The sequence below is a fragment of the Bombus terrestris genome, chromosome 15 (genome assembly GCF_910591885.1).
Source record: "Bombus terrestris chromosome 15, iyBomTerr1.2, whole genome shotgun sequence".
NCBI lineage: Eukaryota > Metazoa > Arthropoda > Insecta > Hymenoptera > Apidae > Bombus > Bombus terrestris.
Window position 1 is genome coordinate 10,916,136 of NC_063283.1, and position 25,437 is coordinate 10,941,572.

The 25,437-nt window shown below is 35.9% G+C and overlaps 2 protein-coding genes across 9 annotated transcripts in view; one reads left to right on the forward strand and one right to left on the reverse strand.

Moving 5' to 3' along the window:
• The window catches only part of LOC100642779 (G protein-coupled receptor kinase 2), a 28,164-nt gene extending 17,368 nt beyond the window's left edge, over positions 1-10,796 (forward strand). For 4 of the 5 annotated variants that reach the window (XM_048412405.1, XM_048412408.1, XM_048412407.1 and 1 more), the window contains exons 4-9: positions 91-186; positions 2,892-3,249; positions 3,897-4,803; positions 5,202-5,339; positions 5,647-5,775; positions 6,166-10,796. In XM_048412405.1, coding sequence (XP_048268362.1) covers positions 91-186; positions 2,892-3,249; positions 3,897-4,803; positions 5,202-5,339; positions 5,647-5,775; positions 6,166-6,261 — 1,724 coding nt within the window. In that variant the 3' untranslated portion in view covers positions 6,262-10,796. Of the gene's footprint in view, positions 1-90; positions 187-2,891; positions 3,250-3,896; positions 4,808-5,201; positions 5,340-5,646; positions 5,776-6,165 lie in introns of those variants that run through there. The other variant, XR_007226468.1, reaches the window with a different exon arrangement.
• Positions 10,797-11,978: 1,182 nt separating this feature from the next.
• LOC100645609 (large neutral amino acids transporter small subunit 1) overlaps positions 11,979-25,437 on the reverse strand; it is a 32,571-nt gene continuing 19,112 nt past the window's right edge. For 2 of the 4 annotated variants that reach the window (XM_012316947.3, XM_003401289.4), the window contains exons 4-11: positions 23,327-23,452; positions 21,250-21,388; positions 20,373-20,496; positions 19,633-19,833; positions 19,277-19,351; positions 18,149-18,308; positions 17,926-18,018; positions 11,979-16,513 (exon numbers count right to left, since the gene is read on the reverse strand). In XM_012316947.3, coding sequence (XP_012172337.1) covers positions 16,446-16,513; positions 17,926-18,018; positions 18,149-18,308; positions 19,277-19,351; positions 19,633-19,833; positions 20,373-20,496; positions 21,250-21,388; positions 23,327-23,452 — 986 coding nt within the window. In that variant the 3' untranslated portion in view covers positions 11,979-16,445. Of the gene's footprint in view, positions 16,514-17,409; positions 17,723-17,925; positions 18,019-18,148; positions 18,309-19,276; positions 19,352-19,632; positions 19,834-20,372; positions 20,497-21,249; positions 21,389-23,326; positions 23,453-25,437 lie in introns of those variants that run through there. The other 2 variants (XM_012316944.3, XM_048412409.1) reach the window with 2 other exon arrangements.

A 25,437-nucleotide genomic window follows, 5' to 3' on the forward strand; every position in this document is an offset into this window, starting at 1 on the left:
CCAATTGTTCTATATTTATAAAACGTGTTTCGATGGTTTTTGTTTTAATTCCAATTCATTGATCTTAATCGTATTATCGTTATTTTGCAGGCGGTGGTGACAGCAACAAGGGTAAGAGTAAAAAATGGCGAAAGATACTCCAGTTTCCACACATTTCCCAATGCATCGGCCTAAAAGATAAGCTGGGTAAGTTTTCGCACGCGCGTTGTGCAGCAGAATTGTATTTGCTCGAATTCTGCTCATTGAAATGAAATTTTATCCAGTAATAAATTCGTCTTCTACTCGTCGTTACTTAGATCACACATCTGAAACTCTATAAGCATCTTATAATTCACATCTCATATCCTATTATCACCTATACCACAACAAATTGTCTATTTTCCGTACTTCGTACATCAAAAGTCGCATATTTCACTTTACATTCTCTGTCCCACTTTTCACATTATTCACATATTTTATGTACATATATCCTATATCCAACATTTAATATCCACTATCCTATATCTATTCTGCCAAGCCCGTTGCACAGTTCACATTTCCACCCCACATTTCGTACTTCCTATACCTTATCTTATATCCTAAATCCCATAACTATCCCGTTATTCCATATCTTTCATCTCACTTCCCATAGTTCATCTTTCCATTCCACATGCCATATTTCATATTTCGTTCCTCATATTCTGTATCCCACATTCACATAACGCTTCGTGTTTCCTGTGTTCTTTCCTATATCCCCCGTATTCACTATCCCTAGACCGCCATATCCTCCGCTCTACGTAAATTGGCAATTTATCGAAATATATTGTATTATAACATTCGATCATTTCTATATTTACATCTCATGACACGGAAATCAACAATTTTCATAATCGGTAAATTGTGGTACACAATATCTGCTGTGACGGCTGTCTCGTGTAGTCGCGCTTTCCCCGTGAATCTCGCGGCTAATCAACGCGTCACCGTTCGACCACCTTGTGTCGGGTTATCAAACGTCGCGCAGCCACGAAAAAAACGTGAAAAGCTATATTAAGGTAAGAAACTATTGGAGCTTCTTTGTCCCGGTTAATTAAGCCGTGATGAGAGCCCAAGGCTCGGAAAGTGTCTCCTTTCGCTAGGTTTTTAGACCACCTTCGGCTTCGAATTCTCCCGTTAGGGATCAAATGTTACGCCTGATCGATGAATCACGGTTGATTGATCGTCGAACAACCAATTTCGTGGGATGTTTTGTGATTGAAATTGGATGGATAGTCGCTGGAAGGGGGAGATATCTCAGGGAGAAAGATTCCTGTTCATCGAACCAGAGGATTTGTTGGATTCCATGTAATCCTGTAGATAGTGGTTTAACTTAAAGCTTCAGTAATATAGACATTTCTCCTTTTTACAATTTTACATGGGAAATTTTCTTTTTCAATTGCACGTTACAAGATATTGACGTTAATTAGTTGATCATAATTAGTTAGAGGCGAGCATCTTTGGCTCGGTATTCCCATGTCTTGTTGGTTTTCTGCTCGTTTCATTTCATCATTCGTTCGTTCTAGCATCCGTTATTTACCGATCCGAATGATTGAAAAGACCAATGTCTAAGTTACGAAGATCGCTCAATCGAGTGCAATTTAAAACAATTCAGCTTTTCCTCAAAAAGAATAACAACGATATTTGTTGATCGATCGAATACGTAGTTCAATACGTACTCGTTGATTGAATCTTATTTTTATGATTAAATTTTGCGTTGCGGGTTCGAATGTTCTATTAATCGTTGTACGGAATGAAATATTTATTGAAACGTGAAACGCCGTGAAACTGAATAATAAAATGCAACGATGGAAAGGCGAATCGATACGTGGCGTCGCGTCGCCGAGTTTCGCGAAATTAATTCCTCGGTCGGCAGATTGAATCCATTGGGAGCAACCGACTAGATTTCAGGGCTGCCGATAATCGTGAAATCACGTCGAAAATGGCCGCAAATTATCAGAGTTTCCCTAGCAAACACGAGCCAAGAATATTCCTCGTGCAACTCGATTAATCCCACGCGATTCTCGACGCGATGCGACGCGACGTTTCATAATAATTGAGAACCGATGGCAGCCCATCGATCGCTCGTAAAGAAATTAACACGACGTACAATTGACTGATTAATGTCTGAGAAACTGACTAGACTGTGTTAAAACGTGTGCTTCCGATTTTATTATGCACAGCGTTTCACGATAGATGCTGGCGTAAATGAAAAATGCGAAAGATTTCAAGCGAGAACTTTAAATAGTTTTTATCTTATTTTTTTAATAATACGTGTAGAATATTCCGAATTTTATGTTATTAAATTGTTCGTAACGATGTGTTCTAGAGTTAAATAGAAATTTAAATACAGAGCTATAAAAAATTCTTTGCTCGAAAACTGCAGGGGGAATACGCGAATAAAGATACAATGTTGATGAGAAGATTATCAAGTACATTTTGTATTAAACGTGTCAACAAACAGATAGGTGGGTATATGTCGTTCGTGATGGTTGTAGTTGCCGGCTGTAGATGTCGCTATTGGGGTACTGCTAATTATTTTTCTATTTTGATGCGTGGAAGAAAAAAGGACTACGGGCGCCAGGAATCGAACCCGGATCCCGAACGTTCGAAACCTAAGGCGCTAACAACTGCGCTACCGTGTCCGTTTTCTAGTTAGTGTCGAGTAGCGGTATTTGTTGTCGAGTGCCGCCACAAAAAGAACGTTAAATATCATTAGCATTTCGTAATGGTAGAATTCGAACGCGAGAACGATGGTAGTTGAATGCCCGATAAACTTTTATGCAACAAAAAATAAATATATTTTTTAATTACCATCGTTTATGTAGGAGAAGTCGTAACAACCATTTGTTATTCATTTGCCCGTTTGATTGGTGCAGACATCAGGTACAGCTATGTGGTGGATCAGCAACCGATCGGTAGGCTGTTGTTCAGGCAATTTTGCCAGGACAAGAAGCCATCTTACCATCGGTACAATCTTTTCCTGGACGCCATCGAGAAGTACGAGATCGAGATGGATGAGAATCGGACCGAGCTGGCTAAGGACCTGTTCGAGCAATACCTGAAGAGGGAGGGCTCAGAGGTCGTCGACATCCTAAACGATTCTTTGATCGCCCAGTGTGAGGAGAGACTCGGCACTGGCGGCAAGGAGCTCTTTGTTGAAATCGCGCAGACCGTGAAAAATTTTCTGGCCGGCGAACCTTTTTCAGCTTTCCAAACCAGCTTTTATTTCTATAGGTAATTTATTTAAACTTCATTTTTTTCCACCTAGTCAATTCGACGTTGGGATCTTTTCCTCGGGGTGTTACATCTATTTATCTTTGCCACACTCTCGCAATCACGAATAAATTCCGGTGATTTCGAATTTAGTAAAATTTCAAACGATATTTCTGTTTGAAGATTAAATGATAGAGTAAAGGTATTTTTGATATTTGGTGGATTTTACATGGCGGAGGATGACAGTACTCTATCACGTATTCTGATGGTTCCGAATTTAACAAAACGTAGTATAGCATATTTGTTTGAAAGCTACATACTTGGTACGGAAAATATATTTTTCATATCTGATAAATCTTAGTGGAGGCAAAAATTATGGTGAAATATAATAGTTGATTATTAGTGAATAGCTGTAATTAATTGCGAACGTTTTGGATTTAATAAGGTGTGAAATATTTACCACCGAAAATAACCGCTTCATCCTTTTCAATGAATTTCCAATGAATTTCCAACGAAACCTGTCAATCGTTCTTATCTGCATCTTCCCAACAAAGAGCTCGTCCCATTAAGAGCCCACTAATCGTCAAATATTTGTCTATGACAGCACCATCTAACCTCTTATCAGTACATATTTCATATCGATTCTAACAATCGCCCTCCTCTGCCAGGTATCTTCAATGGAAGTGGCTAGAGGCGCAGCCAGTCACGTACAAGACGTTTCGTATGTACAGGGTGCTAGGAAAGGGTGGATTTGGCGAAGTATGCGCTTGTCAGGTACGAGCAACAGGCAAAATGTACGCCTGCAAGAAACTGGAGAAGAAACGGATTAAAAAGCGCAAGGGTGAAGCCATGGTACTCATAGAGAAGAACATCTTGCAAAAAATCAACTCCAAATTCGTCGTATCCCTAGCCTATGCCTATGAAACCAAGGATGCATTGTGTCTAGTCCTGACGATTATGAATGGAGGAGATTTGAAATTTCATATTTACAACATGGGCGGAGAACCTGGTTTCGACATTAACCGTGCTAGGTTTTACGCAGCTGAAGTAGTCTGTGGCTTGGAACACTTGCATTTGCAAGGAATCGTCTACAGAGATTGTAAGCCAGAAAACATTTTGTTAGACGATCATGGTCATGTAAGGATATCTGATCTTGGTCTGGCTGTGGAAATCACAGAAGGCGACATGGTCACAGGAAGAGTTGGAACGGTTGGATATATGGCGCCGGAGGTAATCGACAATGAGAAATATACCTTTTCACCGGACTGGTTCAGTTTTGGATGTCTTTTATACGAAATGATCGAAGGTCAAGCTCCCTTTCGTGCCAGGAAGGAGAAGGTGAAGAGAGAAGAGGTGGATAGGAGAGTGAAAGAAGATCAAGAAAGATATTCCACAAAGTTTACCGAAGAAGCAAAGAGTCTGTGTCAGCAATTATTGAAGAAGAGCCCGAAGAACAGGTTAGGCTGCAAGTGCGGCAGACACGGTGCTAAGGAAGTAAAGTTGCATAGCTTCTTTCAGTGCTTGAACTGGAAAAGGGTCGAGGTCGGTATGTGGGAACCGCCGTTTGTGCCGGATGTGAGTAGGTGTCGTTCAAACCGATTTTACTTTGTCGTCGTTGCCTTTTATATATATAATCTTCCTTCGTTTGAGAAAACTGGTATTTCTTTTATAGCCCTGTGCTGAGAAAAATGCTCCAGATCCTTCAAAGCTTAGCTTGGCTAGAGTGAATTATTCTTCGTTATTTTCCTCTGTGCTAATTATTTACAAAAGTCTGTTAAACTCTTCTTTTATCACATACAGTCGTTAACACGAGTAGTTATAGATTAAATAAAATATCAAAATACTATATAATACTTTGTGTATGGTTGTGTTCAAAGATTTAGTATTCTACCGAGATTACTATATATATTAAAGATGACTATTATCGCGTGTTTTTTATGGAAATCCTTATCGTTGATCGATTCTGCTTACAGCCTCACGCGGTGTACGCTAAGGACGTGTTGGATATCGAACAGTTTTCCACGGTAAAAGGTGTGAACTTGGACGCAACCGACGACACCTTTTACAGTAAATTCAATACTGGTAGCGTGTCCATCCCGTGGCAGAACGAGGTAAGCCTTTTAACGTTCCTTCGGTGTTTATATCCAGCACTACAGAGAGATAGCGAGCGTCTTGACGCTGCGCTGTGAACAAGTAAAACGCGTACCGTTCCACCACTTACATCGAAAAATATGGCATTCCAAAAGCATTCCTTGGCACGTCATAGACAGTCTGCTATCGTCCCAACGAACCCATTTTAGCATTCAAAGCGATTTACATGCTGATCGACTGCAGTTTCGTTTATCATAAAGATTTATGCTCCGTTCGATCAAAGAGATTCTATTTTCTGCACAGTGAAACAGGCCCTCTTTATTCCAGATGATAGAGACTGAGTGTTTTAAGGAACTGAACGTGCTAGGTCCTAACAACACACCTACTCCTGATCTGTTGATCAACCATCCGCCACCGAATAACGAGAACAGAGGCTGTTTCCCATTCCGAAGACAGGTGGATCTTTTTCTTCTATTTCTACCCGTGTTTAAATTACATATGTCAAATATAGACTATAGAGAGAAATTATGGAAAAAAGATTCATTAATAACCGAGATAGTTCATTGGATAAAGCGATATTCGCGATTTGGAATTCTAGATATTCGATCAACTTAACGATACTGCTCCTTTCTATCGTTAATCTTAAGCACCATTTTTAAGATACATAGTAAAAATGGCGGAGTTAGTCTCCACTCAAACAGCTCTCAGGACCGAGTTTGCTTCCAAATGACATAAAATTGCTTCTTCGCTATTCTATTTTATTTTAGTTTATTCTGTTCTATTTGACAAGATCGTATAATACAGTTTGCAATTTTTATCATAACGATTTTCTCTTTTTAACTACAGAAGAAGCAGAGTGCCCGCACAAGACAGATACCGTTATCAGAGTGCCATCTGCTGGAGCTATCGCAGAGCCAAAACTCGGAGATGCCAGCCAGCTGATCCAAAATGAACTCGAGTAGTGTGAATCAATCGACGTCGTCGTCCGTGCGCCGTCGTCGTTGTGGACGACGCCGACGGACGCTCAGGTGCTGCCCGAAGCTGCTTTAAAACAGAAAACAGAGCAAGAAAGAAACTGCTCCGTGATTTTAACGCCGATTTTTCGTTTGCAAATCCTGTAAGATTCGCCCTCGTCTGTAAGAGTGCTACGCCGAGAGGAGGCGCTGACTTTCAGCGCTAAAAGCACACTGACGTATGTTTTCTCAGGTTTCTCGGAGTAGAGAGAGACGAACCGTTGATACTCGCGTATCCTAACCTTCAATATACAAGAGAAACTTTGCAAATGCTCTTGTTGCAAATGAAAAGAAGTGCAACCATTAAATATAGTTATACATCGAAATATGCGATCCTCTGCATACGAAATTCAATATAAAACATAGTCATTGTTACGTGTGCAGCGCCTCGTATTGCCTTTTCATATAATGCAAAAAATATAATAGTAAATGTGTATCGAGAAAAGTTTGTTCGCATGTAGAATCCTCATTTTCTCTTATAACCATTATCGAACGCTGTTCCTTATTCGATTGGTGCGTCTCTGTGTTTAAATACACTTACACCATCAAGGCACGATTTTTTCAGCGTTCACGTGTTAGTATATATGCAATGCTCGTACGCGTAGATATATTTGTAAACGGTGCAATTTCACGTCGGTAATTGGGGTCGCGTGCACGTAATTTTGTATGTGTACTTAGAGCAGTCGACGGGCGCGTGCACACGCGATAATGAAAGTAGGAGCATTATTAAGTAAGGAAAATGTACGCGGAGAAATTCCGACATAACGAAGATTCGTTGGGAAAGAAACGTTGCTCTGATGGAATCGAGCATTTCTCTTTCGTTTCTTGCAGCAAATTTCAAAAGCATTCAAGTTTTTCAATCAGTCTTCTAACTCGAATTAATTCGATGCGCTCAAAATAATCACAGGGTTATTTATGTTTGTACAACCTGATTAATATTTTGAAAGATACTCCCAATATCTTTCATTCTTGATACTCGATTCGTTTGTTTTCCACGTATATAATCCTCTGGTTGTTTCGGGCAATGTGAAAAAATAAGGTGTAAGATCGAGTCGAAGTTTATTTGCAGTCAATGTGTTCTTTGTTTAGTGACAATCTTCCAATTTCGTTTTGGAATATATATCGCATTGCTCAAAGTGGTCGATGAATTCTAAACTCAAATTTACATCTCGAAAATTCCACGAAATAAATTATATAAATTATATGATTACGTTGAGGAACGCGGTCTCCTAATTATTTTGAGCAGTGTAATCATCGTCTGCCCAATTTGTTCAAGTTTCTTCTCAAATGGGACTCGAGCGGAATAGATGCATTTAGGAAGCGTTGAAAGTCTGTGTTTTGATAATACTTTTACTTTTTGACGAATGTTTGCGTGTATATATACATAATTCTTTCTTTTAAGTATGAATACGAAGAGAAACCCGTCCTGAGATACGCACAAATCGGTATACGATTCATTCTTTTCTCTACCGAATGATTCAGTTTGAATATAGTATATTTGATCGAACGTTTTCGCGAGGCTATTTTGAGAAGAAAAAGGAAAATAAAAAAGAACTCGATGAATCGTACAGGTGACGAAGCGTACAAGTATCATCAGGCATAAATACACACTGAAATTTATTTATACGATAACGTTGAGAGGAATTTTTTACGCTATCGAGAATCGATAAAGGATTGGTGACAGGTAGATGAGAATACGAGGCTGATAGCGAAACCGAAAGTAGTAATCTCTTTTTAATATCGATGAATCGTCGCCGTTACATGGCTCGTTTTATTAGTCTTTGATTCTCACCACTTTTTTCTCTTTTTATCCTTTCTCCAAGATTGTATTACGCGCCATGCCGAGGAAAATCGAATCGTACATTATAGAATGGGTTGGCAAGCGATTAATTTCAATTTCAATTTGATACGATTATTTTAAATAATTATAGATTATACACGATTTTTTCGAATAAATTGTCTTTATTCAAAGGCGTATTTGCTTGACAGCCCATTCGGTAGTAATATTTATGTACTATCGCGTATTTAAAGTAAACGGACGTGTGTGTCTCAATAAGCGGTATCGATCTAGTAATTTAAAACGAAGGAAAACGTATTATTAATTAATCTACGAATAACGATGCGACCTCCTATTGATCATATCTATCATTAAACTCGATTCAAACGATAAACGATCTTTTGGAAGAATTTCACGTTTCGAGAAACATTATTTCAAAAGTTTATCGATTGAATCTCGGGTTTTTAATCGCTCACGGTACAAGTCCTTGTCATTCGTACAAATTGCAGTAGAATTCTCATTGTTTAATCATCGACGACGATCTCGAGGAATTATTAATCTTAGAATATCAGTTTTGAAATTTATTCGATTGGTTGATCGAAAAATATCTTTAATGAATTCTCCAGTCGGTGGGAAAGTTGATATATCGTCTATTGTTCGTCCAAATTATTTAAGGAAAATATCGACGTCCAAGAATTAACGAAAATAACAAGATCCCCAGACTACGATTACGCATTTTTATATTTTTCTGAACGTAGATGAAAGAATGCTACCTTAAATATTATAATAAGTATTCTAGTTTAAATATTTTATACATTTTTTACATATTACACGCATTCTGTAATTTATTGGAATTCGAAATTTCCCAAGAATGCAGCAATTATAGCGATAAATTATTTTCGATTAATTCTCGAGTCGTTGAGACGGTTTTAAATCAGTGACGCAATTTTGTATTACTCCTAATATCATAAGTTAGCGTGTAAGCAAGTAATTACCGACGGGGGAGAAACGATATCATCGCGTAAGTGGAAATGCCGGTAGTTCGTTGTACGTTCGCGCGGCGTCACCGAGTCAGTGTAATCGTACAGATACTTACGATTACGAAAGAAATCTCTCAGTGCTTTCAACTGTGATTTTGTCTGACGAGTTGCAGCTCCATTTATTTAATTTATTGATATTTTTCTGCGAGCTACCGAGCATGTTGGAGAAAAATATCGATCGAACGTAGCGGATCGTGTCCGACCCGGAAAGACGACGATGCTGATGCGTGTCTTTTGCTCAAAAGAGACAAAGAAATATGTATTCTCGTATATAAGTACCTCAAATTCTGGTGGACAAGTGTTCTGGAATCTCGTTCAGTAGCCTGTCAGTAGTGATGGACATTTGAATCTCAATTTCGGAGTGATTCGAAATCTTACGATAGCGTGAAAATTCGGATCACTTTGAATATGAATCGCTATTTAGGATCTTTTAATCTCTTCGAGACTCTTTGAAGCTTTAAAGATTCAATATCTATTAAGATTTAAGGTAGTCTCGTAGTAGAATTTATCGAATGTATCAAAACTTTTGAGTATGGAACCATAATCGAAACAGTTTGAGCTTTTCGTTAGATGTACATATTCGATGCGATTCGAAATGTTTCAGAGCTCATCACTACAGATCGCGTTTCATTACTTTTACTTTTTCTTTATACGAATCGTGTCTTCGTTCATTCGGTAGTTTATTTTCTTTTTTTTACACCATGTATAAATTATGTAGGGCTTTAACGTTCTTCCTCTTTCCCTTTTTTTTATCGAACATTTTTGTACAGTATGTCGTTTCATGTAGAACAAGGAACGAATGTCTTTTTTTTTACGACTCGAAGTGCAAGATGAATCGCCGTGGGCTGGCGCGAATACTAAATCATTCCACTTTTTCGTGCAAGTATTCGTGTGTAACCGTTTCACTTTCTGTTCGCGTTAATTTATGCGCAATGTCCAAGTTGGAAACGCCGAGGAGCGTTTGTGGTTACCAAATTGCATTGGAATAACTAATACTTCATCATTTTATAGCTCTCTATCTCTTCTGTTATCGTTATGTTTCCTTTTTCGTACAACGATTTACTTGTGTTGAAATTTCTTCCATCGATGAAAATATATCACTCGGTATATTTCTTTCCAATATTAGACTAATAGTTTCTTACATTATTAAGAATAAAAATTACTAATATGCAAATTGTCGATTGTTATTCCTTTGCAACTAATTGGTATTTCTCCGAGGAGGAATCTCGATAATCGCGAGAAAACCATCGGCAGAGCAGAATCTCCATGCAAGCACGTGAAAGTTCTCCTTTGTACATAATATTTACGATGATAACGATGATATTAAACGATAGCTATATAATTCTATACGAACAGGAAGCGAATAAATGAATAAATTAAGCGTAGATATGCGTGTTTGTATAAGTGCAAGGAAGAATACAAGCGGTAGCAAAAAAAGAACTTTTTCGCGAGACGGCAGGAATACCCACGTGAGATTATCACTGTATTTATATCGTATACCTTCTTCCACGCTTCTTTTTACCCGCTACCACGTGCAACTGCGTAAAACAAAAGACTAAAATGCCATGGAACGATGCGTGTAAACGTAAGCATGTTTGACGAGCGATCAAATAGTATTTGAAATAAATGAATTTAAAATTGTCTTAATATTATTTTTACAGCAACGATTACGAATTATTTTTAAATATAATAATTTGTTTATTTACTAAATACGGAAAGAACCGTTATCGGAGAATGTGATTTGTTTAAAAGGATAATTTAACGAATTTATACTTTATTACAAATACTATTTATGCCGAGAATTACGCGAATCCTCGATGGATCGAGGCTAATTCTAAAAGGCAATTTAGCTCTACCATAGATCGTGCGGTAATCACCGATTGGATTTTCCGTACTTTTAGTCTGCGTCCCAGCCACGATATCCTCGGCCTAATTTCACGACTTTTTTTTTCGAACAAACCATATGTCGCTCAAAAATATCGTTTCTTTTACTATGAACCGTCTTTTACTATGAAGCCACTGAAATTATTTGAAAAAAGAAACAGATCGTGGTTTTATCAATTGGATGCGAGTTCGTAGAACTGTACGGATCTCCTTAGTCTCCAAGACTAAATTCGATGTTTGATGGCATTTATAACGAATAAAATATTAAAACGGCACTACTTAAAATAATGGCACTACCTTCTTGAAACTATCTTACGTTTTACATTATTGTAATTTTTCTACCGAGTTTATCAAAATTTTAGTCACAATTCTTTGCGTAAGTAAGTTTGCAACTTTTGCGTACTTTTACGCGACTAATTACGATAAAAGCGATACAAAGGAATCGCGAGTCTGTTTTAATAAACATATTACGCTAAAAGTATTAAACGAGATCGTCATGAAACGTTCACTTTTTATTCCGTCGATACTTTTCTCTTCTTGTTTCGTGATCTTCGATAAATATATTAGAGATGATCTATCGGAACAAGAAGAGACGAATCAGTTCCTGACGCGCTGACCAAGCCAAATGAAATTTTTTTCCTTTTGTAATCTCTGTATGTTTTACACGATGCTGTGGACAATGTTTAAAAATTATAAATATATATTTTTTTCTGTATGTATAAGTTATAAATATGTGAGCGTTATGTATTTATAACTTGTACGTTTATACATATAAATATAGACGCGCGTATATCCAAGAATTTTTCCATTTAATTACTATTGCTCTTAAACACAACCTGTTAAAAGGAATATTTCAACAACATACACATCCGTGTACCTTCTCGTTTTATCATATAGATTCGAGCCGAAAGATCTTTTTCATATTTTCAAAAACAATGATCAATATTTCTTTCAATGCTTTTATATTATATTTGCATTTACCAATTGTTCGAACAATTCTTCCACGCTAATTGTATTATCAACGATATTCTCTTTTCTCCCTTTTCTTTCCACGAAAGCTGATATTCAGTCAGGCAAGGGGTTGCGTTACAGGCTGAAAGGGATTGGTGGAAGTAACATATATGTTATATAATACAATATATTGTCACAGTTTGCTCGACCCCAATTTCCTCATTTTCTTCGTGTAGATTCTAAGCTACTGCCTGCTTTCGCACCGTTTCCTCTTAATTATTATGCGTTTCAACATGAATTCGTACATTTTATGTGCTTTTAAATGCTCGCAAACGTGGTTGCAGCACTTTTATCCTTTAACGTCGCCTTTTTCCATCTATTAACTCTGAAAATTTGTTTGAATACTCACGAATACAATTTCAATGACATTCACAAAAAATTTTTTTGTAAATTCTTTGATTCTTCATAACGATATTCGCCTAAAATTCTCAACTTCCGGTTCTTCCATCTTTTCACAACTCCGCATATATTTTACATTGTTATATTATTATTATATGTACAATATAAAAATAATACAACCTTCTCTTGCTACTTACGATTCATCGAAACTCCAGAAGTTGAAGTAAAAATGATGCAACCACTATAGAGTAATGTGTTGAGACAAACGTTTCTTCTTTCCCTCGCAAGCCATTTCAAGTACACGCTGGTATTTCGTAACATAAAAAAATAATACAAAAATCGAATTCTGACAAACATTCCAACTGTTCATAGATTTTTCTTCTTTGTTATTTTTTATCTTACTTACACCTGACTAATTAATTAACAGATGTTTATTGTCACATGTGTCAGAGTGGCCATTGACACTTTCATTGTCAAAAATATGCAATTCCTCCTCGTCTTGCTATAATTTATTTATAGAATCGCTATCGCTAGCGTCGGTCCATTCGGCGTTGGTTTACTCTTTCTATCTTTTTCTAAATACTATAGAATTCGCATTATTCAATTAGTATCTGTGCGTGAAATTAGTATTTAAATTGCAGTAATTAAATTATGGAATTCATTTAAGGCTATGGATACGTTTCATAAACTTTTATAAACGCTTGAAGCATAATTATCGGTCAATATTAATATCAATGACATTATCGATAATAAATCATGATTAATATTTCGAATCTTTTAGATGTATTTTTTCTTTTGAAAGAGATCAACCTGACGCCTGTATAATTATCTAGACGAAATACTGAATCGTCAATGATCGACTAGGCCGTGTATCGATGGACACTCTGTCAGGTCAGTTGTTTTCCATGGGAGTTGACGACGATCGTCGAAACATATCCCTCAAAAACAGCTAAACCACGGAAAACTTAGATATTAATCGTAATTGCAAGTAATCGTCTTCCTTCCTTCCCTATTTAACACTTAATACTCTCCAATGGGAAAATTGTATATAAATTAGGAAAAAGATATTGTCTGATTCTATAAATCGCTAGTTGGAAAGAAATACATACACATTGAGCATCTAGCGACTTCTTAAATTCCTAATTTGTTTGGTCTTATTGTTTGGTTTCAATTTTTGATCGGTGATTGCAGTTAGCATCGATTAAAGTATCGACTAAAATGAAAGAAGTGGAAGTTACTATGAGGTGAGACTTCTTAGATTAAAAATAATATTAGAGAAAATTTGTGAAAAACCCCTGTTTGTAAAATTGTGTTTCAACTATTGAATGCGTAAAAGAAAATAGAAAGTTAAAAAATCTGCAAATTTCGAAACAAGTGGTTCTGAAGGAATTTCCAAAATACTTGATTAATATCTAACTGATTCATTTCAATTTTTTGATATAAAAAGAACGTTCCTAGATTCATTTCTCGACATATTAAAAAATTATATTACTATTTATTCTTATTTCAATTTTCTGACCACCAAACATATTTTGTTCCAAAACAAATTTGGATCATGCGAATCATCCAGGCTGACGAGTTTCGGTAAAAGTAATTTAATTACTTTGTGATCTTACGCGTAGACGCACCGGGACGTTTCTTTAATTAGACAAGACTTAGCACCGAGAGAACACTCTTTAGAAAAATCTTGGTCCTAGAATAATTTTGCTACAGATATGCTCGAATTTTCTAGTTTCTTTTCTATTCTCTTTGGTAGAATAACTTTTTCACCATCCTTTCTTACAGATAATTATTCAGATTAGAAATTTTGATAGTTTCTTATCTGTTAACAAATCTCGAAATACGAATGCTTTCAGAAGTTTTTCGGTTTACCTAAATAATTTCAAATAAAATCACGTATTTTGTTTTTTCTTCGTTATACTTGAAGAAAAGATTGAAAATTGTGACGCAAAACATTTAAAAAATAAAGACATTGCTGCGACTTGAAACTTTTTTCATTGTATCAAAAATTTGTATCAAAAACATGTGATACTTTTTAGATATGTTGAAACATTCAAACAAGTCGCACGATCGCTATCAAAAAATGTTCATCGTCTTAAATCTCACAGTCTACCAATTATATCGCACCTGTGAGAAAAGGAAAATCTTTCAAAATTTCCGTCCAAAAAGGTCCGTGCGTCGACAATCGTTTGCAAAAATCGATATTTACAAAAAAAAAAATGCATCTCTAAGATAAAGTAAGAATCACAGTGTGTAAACTATGGTATCCGTGAGTGATAGGAGATGAGATAATGGGTTAAGTCTTAAGAGGTTCGCAGTATGTATTATAGTTCAACTAAATTAAATTCGTCAAATGAACAGGACAATCTTACGAGCTGCATCATATTTTTCTTCTTTCAGTTTCTTCTGATATTTCATCAAGAATAAAGGAAAGGCTCGCAACATTTGGATTCTGCGATTTTTCCCTTCGATTAACGATAAGCTTAAAGCAGAATTCACAATCGTCAACTGGTACACACAAATGTTTCTTTAGTTTTTCATAACAATTTAATTTACTATTTCTTTTTTTGAAATTTTCTTGAAATTTAAACTCACGCCATGCTCGGTACAATTTTGCCACTAATCCTTCACATCTTCTATATTTACATTCACGCTGCATGCATTCACCATTCTTCACGAAAGAAAAAAAGGCCCAGAGAAGGAATGATTAAAAATGATACAAACGCTAAGAAATCGACTAAAATCGTTTTTAAGATCTTAGATTACGATTAAAAAGGTATAAAAACTATAAAAATTCGTACGCTCGTAAGTTTGCTCTGTGTTACACAGACGTGAAATTAAATTTTCCTGTAAAACGCGCGTTCAAAATCTAAAAAAAAAAAAAAGTAAAAAGAGAGGAACAAGATATATATTAATAGCCAGAGTTACTCGAGTGGCTGTCCGTCCTCTTACGAAGTTTTGCTCGCAATCTGGAGCTTCATGATTCTATGGTGTACTTATAGTTTACCTACATGGTGCACGCGCCAACAACAGTGGCAGTAAAACGCGATTGTTGTACATATTATGCGATCGGGTGTCAGCGCGTTATAATATTCTCACCCTTCGTTTCTTCACTTTTTATTCTTTTTTTTTCTTTTTATCTTAATAACTAATCGGAAAACTATACAATTAATCCTTTGTAATCCTATCTAGAATCGTTATTTTCACCTTATTTTATTTTACTTTTCCAATTTTAATATTTAAAACCATAGTTTTTAATTCTTAATATATATTGTATGAAGATTGTATTAATTTATAAATCGTATACTGCTCTTGAAAGCAACTACAATAAAAAATTGAGTAACAACCATTTGCAATTATTTGTTAAATATTACTTGGATCACGAAGGATTAATTTCGTTTGAAGATTATAAGAAGAAGGAATAATAAATTAATTACTATCAAAGAATCTACGAACTATCATTTCCATGCAAGATCTAGTAATGCAAAGTTTGAAACGAAGGGTCGAATTCGGGAATGGAAATGATACAATGTGCAATGAAACGGTATAATAACGATAGAATGTCTCTTTCAAGTCGTACCCACGTGTCCAATGGAGGGGCAAATCATCTTTCCTTTTGACAGTAGTTACATGTCGATGCTTCTTTATGTTAAAATACAGCAGTTCTTTGTAATCATTGGTTGTCTATGATGTTACACCTCCGTTGGAAGAAACATGTGAATGATAAATTACCGCAAAAATCTCGAAACCAGTTTAACACGGATGGCGACTAGACAAGAGAACCAGATTTTTATTGTTGTCTTCTGGTAGGCGTCCTGATTTGATATGGCTGCCTCTAATAAGGACGCCCTTTATGTTCAGAGAACGAATATTGTTCCAATTGAATTAGATTTTTAAATCCGATATTTTGAAGTTTGCACAGACTTTTCAAATTTGCCACATACATAAATATGAAATAAATTTTTTTAAAGAAAACGAAATTCCCCCTGAGCATTGTGAATAGTGTCTAGTTCTCTTGGAACCGGAAGTCATCGTTGTCGAAAGGATCCATTGTAACTGCGGTTAAACCTGAGCAGGTTTCGACTTTCCGACGACCAGCATTATCTTCTGCAGGAACTTCGTGACGCTTACTGCAAACAACGATTGAAGGGATTTAGTAACTTGAATTATTTTATATAGCGTGTTGGAGAGAGAGAGAAGGGGGAGGGATGGTGTTGGGCAGAAAAAAAGAGAGAGAGAGAGAGAGGGAGGGAGAGTGTTGGAGAGAGAGAGAGAGAGAGAGAGAGAGAGATGATTAGCTAGAGTTTCAACCTCGATGTAAAGTCGTCAAGCTCTAAAATAGAAATTATCTTCTTTTATAAAATGAAACAACACTTATAGTTTAATTATTTTACTATGTAAAATAATTTTTCAAAAAGTAGCCCTAGATTTTAATCTTCGTTCCATCTATATGTTTAATTTTTCGTCTACTTAATCCAATAATTGAATTATATTTAAAGTTGTATGTATATTTATAATTATTATAATATTTATATCTATAATTATAGTAACATTTATAACTATTTAATAATAATTTATATTTTTTTAAAATTGTATTATATTTTTCTAAATTCTCAAATATTAGAAAAATTATAAGTAGCGTCTATTCGAGAGCATGATTTAATTAATTATTAACAGACGACACCACGATCAAGGAATAAAAATTAGAAAAATCAACAATCGGACTTCAATTTCAGAATTACATATTAGTACATTAATCGTAATTTGTACTGGTGCACCATGTAAGAGCATGTACGAGTTAGTGTCAGCGTGGTGCTGATTATGTGAGTGCAACATGCAAACGTAAATTTGAATAATGTTTGAGCAAACTTAAAGACGAATCAACCAATACTTATGAAACTCTCTAAATTGATATAAAATTACATGACTAGTATATGTAGAAATAATATTACGAAACTTTATATCACGAAAAAATTAACCAAAATATATGGATGATAATATGTCAAAAATTGATAAAATATTTAAACGATTAAATTCTGACTAGTAATGTGAATATAAGAATTATAATACAGTAAAAACTACCCAAGGTGGCGAAATAGATAATCAAAAATATACAAATAATACAATGCTCGTGAAGATTCAGATTTGTCAAAATGATTAGCATGCACGATGATCGAAAAGCAATAAGCTTGGACGAATCAATAATAGAAATCAACAAATGCTAAACATGCGTGACATGAAGAGAGTAAGATTATATCAGAGTGTATCTTTTCTTCTTTGAACCTTAGTCTTTGGTCCGACGACTACCATCATCTTCTGCAATGTTTTGGTAACGGCGCCTGCGGGAACAGATTTAGGCAATTAAAGAGAAACGGAACAAAAAAATCCTATCTTCGTCAATAAAATAAGGATAACCGAGGGAGAATCATGAAAACTTAATTATTCTCTCAAACTCAAATAAACCCCCCAAATAACCAATTAAATATCTTTTCCCTGTTGATAGAACTGTTCTTCCTGAGAAATATCTGTGGGTTATACTTACTGACTCCTTTCTGGAACAACTTGGGCTTGCTTTTCCACGCGACAAACACAAAATATACGGGTATGGATGAGAGGATCATCAGGCAACCATATCCTGGAAAGATTGGATTTATTTTTTATTAAACTAGAAATTATCATTTATTAGAGATAGAGTGTAGGAGATTAACGATCTGTTAATTATATAAAAGAAGTTGTCTATTATACCAATCAACGAAGATATATACCTGTTTCCACAGGGCTGGCATACATGGGCACAATAGTTACAAAGAGGGTGGCAAGAATATAGATTATGGGGAAGAAGAGGTTCACTTTGATGGGCCTAAGCAGCTTTGGTTGTGTCCATCTGAGCCATGGTAGACAGAGGACAGAAACTCCTATGCTCAACTACAACAAAAGATAGAAAAATTTGTACACTCTTATAACTACATTTCTTGTAACGTTACAATTCGTCGAATCGACTATTTACTCTGTTACTTTTTTGTTACTAGTTTTCTCTTTCTACTTTGTTCTTTTTTACTGCTTCGAGCCTCGCTTATCCGTCAATTTTTCTATATTTTATTCTTTAGTGTGGATAAAGAGACAACAGATATTAAAATAACCAAGTGTAAAAAAACGAAGAAGAAAAATATGCGTGTTTATGGTTGCAAACGAGAGTCAGGCGAAGATGGACACGTTTATGCCCGACTATAAAGTCGGACAATACCGTCAATTATACGAACCAGCATGAGCCACAATTAGAAAATTGTCACTCGTCCGATTGTGCTAATAATTCGTGGCGAGCCAGGTATAACCGCTAATGTTCTAAATGTGACGTGTGCGTACGTACAACGATGTTCAATGCGTCTCTTGGAACATAACGAGGGGCAATTACACGATTTCATTCGCATTGTGCCGAACTGTGCAAACGGCTCCGTATTATTGTTCCAATGGCTGACCGAATAATCAACGTTATAAGTTTCTTGGAAATATTCTAACGATTTCCCCTTGATGCAATGGCGTTTCTCTTTTTTCCTCTACCGGTATGAAGTTAGATTCTGTGGTTAGTAGTGTGCAAAGCGAGGGACAAAGAAGAATTTTAGATAAACATTTGGAAAATATTAATTCGTTCTTTGTTTTTATATTTATCGTATGAATGGAGAAACCGGAAAGAATATATGTATATTACGAGCAAATATTTCTAGTAGAATTTAGTAAAAAAAAAATTATAGCTTTTACGATAAATTTGTTTCTAATTTTTAGTTTCTGTAATTTTTAGATAAAAATTAAAATAATAAATAAAACAGTAAAAAGATTTATTTCTCAGTGACTGTAATATGAATGTTTTTTAATTTCTTAAACTAACTGCTACGTACCCAAGTAGCAAAACCAACGTAATTGATGAGGGCGAAGATGTCGGAAGAGCAGAGATACAACATGGACAACATGGTCTGCAACAGATTAAACAAGTTTTCAATCATCTTGCACAATAGTCACTTTCTTTGATCTCCATCGATTATTCAGAACAACTTAACATTTCTAAGGAAACTTTGTTCCTCTCAGCAAATAAACGCGATTCAATCAGAAAGTTGGACAAATGATTTTTCAAGCAATGTAGAAGTCATTACTATTGACTTTTACCATCTCTGGAAGTATTAAAAAATTAGGAACGTTAAAAATTATACCCGATAATATTGTTTATACTTATAAAATGATGGAAATAATAACGTACCATGCAAAGGACAGCTGGCGTAGGGGTGAGCCTCGAAATTTGGATCATCGTTAATATTTCAGGCATTTGACCCTCACAAGCGCCAGCGTAGAAGAGCCTGGAGGATGTCAGAAGAATTCCATTTACAGCGCCGAATGTGGAAAGGGCGACGAATACTGGTATCATCCAAGCGAACATACCGAACAAACGATTCGCAAACGTCTGAAAAAAGAAATAAAAAAAAAATCAAACCATTATCTTCTTTGTAAAAAGAAATTTTAGTTTTCTACCCTTCGTTGGTTTGCAATAAAGAATATTTTTTGATGACAAGTTCTTTATCCGATACAAAGTTAATTACTAACGTAAATGTATTAAATACAGTCTTTGTCAAAGCGATAACGAGTACAGTTATCGTTCTCTTTTCTAAATTTTTGTTTCAGCTTTAATTTGTAATACTTTTATATTAATATCTTACAAATACGATAGACGTGGAATAAACGACAACAAATTTCAAGTAAATGCAAAAAATCCTCAAATTATTCCTTAAAATAATTATTATATTATAAAGTAACAGAAGCTTTAAGAGGAAATACGTGTATTAAGTACGAATGCATAGGTGAAGTGTAAGATAAAGCTAATCTTTTTTCTTTTACAATGTAATAGAAGATAGTGAACTCGGATTTATAAAAAAAAAAGCACAGAATTTTCAATACCAAAGAAACGTAGAAATCCGATTCTTTTAGTTATAAAAATTAACTTACGACTGCTACAGCCTCACTGCCGAGAACTTCCACTGGACTCAGCGTTGTATAAAATGCCATGTTTGCGAAAACGTAGACTGTTGTAACAAGGACGCACGAGATAGCAATAGCCTTTGGCAAATTCCTAAACAGAAAAGAGGGTGAAAAAGATGAAAAGGATCATATTTGATAGACATATACAGTTAAAAATGTAATTTTTACTACGATTAAAAGCAATTTAAGAAAAATATTTCCAAGGAGTAGGAGTGAATAAAAAGGATCGAAATGGTCTTCGATTAACATCTTGCAAGTCGAAAATATTCGACCTTGAATAGTATAGAATACGAAGTAAAAGCCCTCGCTTAACCTCATGTCCAAGTTGACGAAGGCGGGCTTTACGGCTCCCTGTTTTAATTAATAGATACACGAGACCGGCTGTTGCAATCGCTATTAATCGTTGCATGAGGCTACTGCGAGCCTCTTAAATGTTTTGCTCGGAACGATTGTTTCAACGACTTCACTCGTGCTCATTCATGCCCAAACAGCTTTGAATTGCCAAAGTAAACTGGGATTCAATTTGAAAATAAATGATTCGAAACGGAAAATGAAAAATATTCATGTCGACTGATCGCAGAGATCCAAGAAAAAGAGAGTAATGGCAATTTTGAAAATTTCCATACTAGTGCCTCCATTTTCCTTTTAAACTTTCTCTTACGAAATGTTTCTCTGTTCTCCAGCTTGGCAAGAGGCAATTAAGATATTTATAAAAACCATTTAAAAAGATAAATTTAATCGAACTAATCATTTTTTATACCTTTCCGATCTACATACAAATAAACCAACGTTAGTCGTTTTTTTTTTTTTCAAGTATTTAGCAAAATGACTTATCATCGCTTACTTAACAGGGTCCTTCAGTTCCTCGATGATGAAATTCAAGTAGTTCCAGCCGTTGTAAGCGAACAGTCCCGAATAAAAGCTGAGTGCTATCGATGTCACTTCTGTGTTTGTGTTGTCGAACGTGAAATACTGCGTGTGTCCTGTGAAATATAGATAACATTCATCGATCAGCTACGCGTAGCCTCCATATTAAGAACGATATATCCCTAGCTCTTTTCGCGTAGTCTTTCCTCTCTTACACAGAAGATTGATACAAGTATTAACGATAATAACGACAGATTTTTACGCTTTTTTATGCATCTCTGTTCCTCGTCGTTGAACGATAAACTTCTCCATTTGGTTGTTCGGCACGACTCGTTAAAATTGAGAAAGAAAAGTTCTCACGTCGATAACTCAATGCTACGGGGACCCATTTGAACGCAGTGAATAGATCAATTTAAGCGAATCCTTGTACGCACATACGTGCACCTCGAATCGTCCGCGTCTTTAACCCACCTTTTTGATTGGGCAAATTGTCTCGTCCGGTAAGTGAAAGGACGCCTAACAGTCTTATACACTGAGTCTGAAGGGAGGCGTGGGTGGTGTAACATTAACGCGAGCTTCCTCGTTCTTGCCCAAGAAATTGCCAGTGCGTTATTGAATTTAACACCGAGCAAACAATTGGATACACGATACAGAAATTGCCTTATAACTTCCTTTTTTCTAATATTTTTCATTTGTCATTCTACGTAAATTTCCTAGACTAAACACTTTTCACTCGGTTAAAAATTAAAGAAGACAGGAGGTCGTGGAATAAACAAATTTCGAGACATTTATAAGCTTTCTGTTTTCGAAATTTTCGAGATCGAGAGAACGCTTTAGATAAAATACGATGATATAACAACGAAGACTGCGATAGATTCAAATTTGAATGAAAAAAAGCGAAAAACGATCGAACGTAATTTTAAAATTGTAGATTTAATTCGAGGAAGCGTTAGAAAAATTATAACGATCCGAGAGAATCTTTCGAAAAGTTATTTTCACACTCGACCGTTTTATTGGTCCCCAAAGGGTTAAACATATTTTTCTTGATTCTGTTCCAACTTCTTTTCATTCGAACACTTTCCTACGATCGCGATGTTTATTGCTTCCTAATCGTACACACAAGACTCTCTATCCATCGATTTCTCCATAGAAAAAAATTGTTGCATAAAAATCCAGCAATTCCTTTTTACATTAACTAATCTCGGTAAAGTCGAACCGTGGAAAATTGTTTTGAAGAAAATCCTATCAATCATGTACGAAACCTCACGCTAATCCACTTTTTTTCCTAAATAACGTTCCGAACGCCGAGAATCCGCGAAAAATCAAGTCTACTTTCGAACAGATCGCTCGTAGGAATGCTTTCTTGTCGAGATTATGAAGAATGACGGAACAAAAATCGAACATAGATTCCTACGATCGACAGACCACAAAAGAAACTTAATTTACGCGGAGAAAGTGGGGCAATGGCGTCGATTATTTCCTGCGCCGTCTATTCATACCCGAAACACCGGATTGGGCAACAACCACGTGTTGCAAAAAGAAGAACGACCTTCGATTTTCTTATAACCGCATAATGCCTTTAAAATACGAAAGTGGATTTCAAATTGTAGATAAAATCATGAAAAGTGGTTTATTAATTATTTATGGCATTGTAGGGTTATTCGAGTCACCTATTGTAGTAGCTTCAACGTCTTGAATCGCGCAGAACAACCAAACTTGTTGCGTTACATGTATATTACGAAACACCATTAGTCTTTAATATAATAACGAAAGAACGTTCAACGAGATGGTCATCTGAATCAGAGAGATGTTATTATACAAGAATTAATAAAATAAATAACAAAATAACTTTTAAAAATAAATATACACATGCTGTTTAGTATGATAATTACAACTGAGAATATTAACATTCGACAAACTTCTTTCCTTTCGACAAGTACAATTTATTATGTACGTATTGTACATAAATCTTCGTAGAAAACTATGGTTGTCGTTCAACTCTGCTCAAATGAACCTGTTTCGTACTATAGAGATTCAGTTTATACGAAACTTACCAGTGAAGAGTTGATAAGCTCCTGCGAAGATGATGATGAAAAGAGCGAGTAATTTTGCGTATGTGAAAATGTCTTGCACCCTGGTCGCCCATTTTACGTCCCAGCAGTTAATGAACGCCAAGATGCCTGGAAAATGAACGATTCACGAAGGGTTAATATCGATATCATAGCATATACATACATACCTACGTAAGTATTGTATTTAGTTACACATAATTTAATATGTACATAAATGTATATTACGTTAGGACTAGCAATCGAATATCGAGAGCTGGAAATTTTTAATTTTAGCGAATAGGCAGATCGATGAACATTAAAGAAAATCACGTCGTAGCACGGTGACAACGCGAATCCGCGAATCCATCGGTTTCTGCTTGTACGTTGGTTAATTAGATTCATCGGTGGATGGAACTAACGGAAGAAGCCTGTCAATGCGATCGGATTCTTAGACACGAGAACACACGACGATGACACGTGTCTATCCAACTACCGCACCGGTGAAACTTTTCACATTCACCGTGATACGAGCGGGAAGGTGACCTAATGTTAATGAACGCGTGATTACGCGAGAAACGCGTGTAGTTGGTTCCGTTTCTCGGTGATCGAGGATATCGAGATCGTGATCATGATCGTACTATCGCAATGGAATATTTATTACCTTAGCGTGCAAACGTTCGCAATAGCGTTAGTCCCGAGCATGTTACGAGGTATTTGGAGTACGGTAGTATAGCAGAACTCGGACCGATCAACTTTACTTCACTTTTGAAAATTTCCGAATCTTAGTATCAGTTTATACGCATATACGCACATGTTGATATTCAACTCCTTTTTCTTCAGAAAGAAAATGTTCAATCTTGATCGAATTGATCGGTAAAGCTTTCTTCGTCCAAGAACAACGTGCAAAAGCAGTACAACGCGATTTCTCGTGTAAAAATAAGAAAAAAGTATAGAGTAAACTTTTTGTATTCTAGAATCGGAAAGAAATCACGTAGTACCCGCTTTTATAGGTTATTGGGTCGGACCCTCTACGATCGTACTGCGGAGTAACATTTTTTTGCATGCAGCAACACTGGCTGCTCTCATACGATCCTAATTAAAATATTTTCGCCATAAAAAGAAATAACATTTTTACGAGTAAAATCTTGTCATTATGACAATTGCGTGTTCTATGTTACGAAGCCCGTAATGCCGCAATTCCATCTTTTTATTGCCTCTTTCCTCGGTATACCTTGTCCTGTAAATTCTCTCCTCGATATACCTATCCTTGTTCTTTAAATCATTCCTCGATAATTCAAAATAATTTTCCGTTCCTCAAGGAAAAGGAACAAATACGTCGATAATAACGTAGCGCTGCTACTTATTCCAGCCTATCGAATAGAAAGGGTAGCGCAACTTTATGGTACTCAAGATTCGCAAACGACACTTCTTTCACATCTGTTCGATCATTGCCTCTGCCGCGTAATTACGCGGCTGGTGAATCGTTCGTTTGTTTAGTTGAAACTACGTCAGGCCGATGAACAATAGGATAGAGAGGTATTTTATTTTATGGAACCGGTTGCGTACGTGAACCTAACGCTGCAGACTAACTGGCACCAGTCCAACCGACCATGACGACGTCAGGGGTGGAATCGACCGTGGATGGTTATCGACCTACTCTCTAGATGAATAAGAAAAAGAGTTCACTTGATGTCAGTTCAACTTACCAGATACATTATCAGGATGTACCATTTTTCAAACCAGTTATGTTTCTATTAAAATTCATGTTTCTAGATTTTGAGCAAACTGCAGCTTTTCGGAAGATAAATTTAAATTCTATTTCAGAAAATACATATCAAATTTACGAAAATGAAAAGATTCAGTCCTCTTGGAAAGTACATCTCCTTTAGAACGTGGGAATTGGAAAATCGTGTTGTTCCGGGAAATCGATTCGTTTATTGTAATATACGATATATTATAAATTTATCCGACTTTAACTTGGCACAGCTTATCTCGATACGACCGACACTCGGAAGATTCAAAGATAGAAGATATACGATAATATGCAAGATAATACGATAATTGATGGAAATTGTTGTTGATTTAATAATAGAGATCAAAGGGACACGATAATG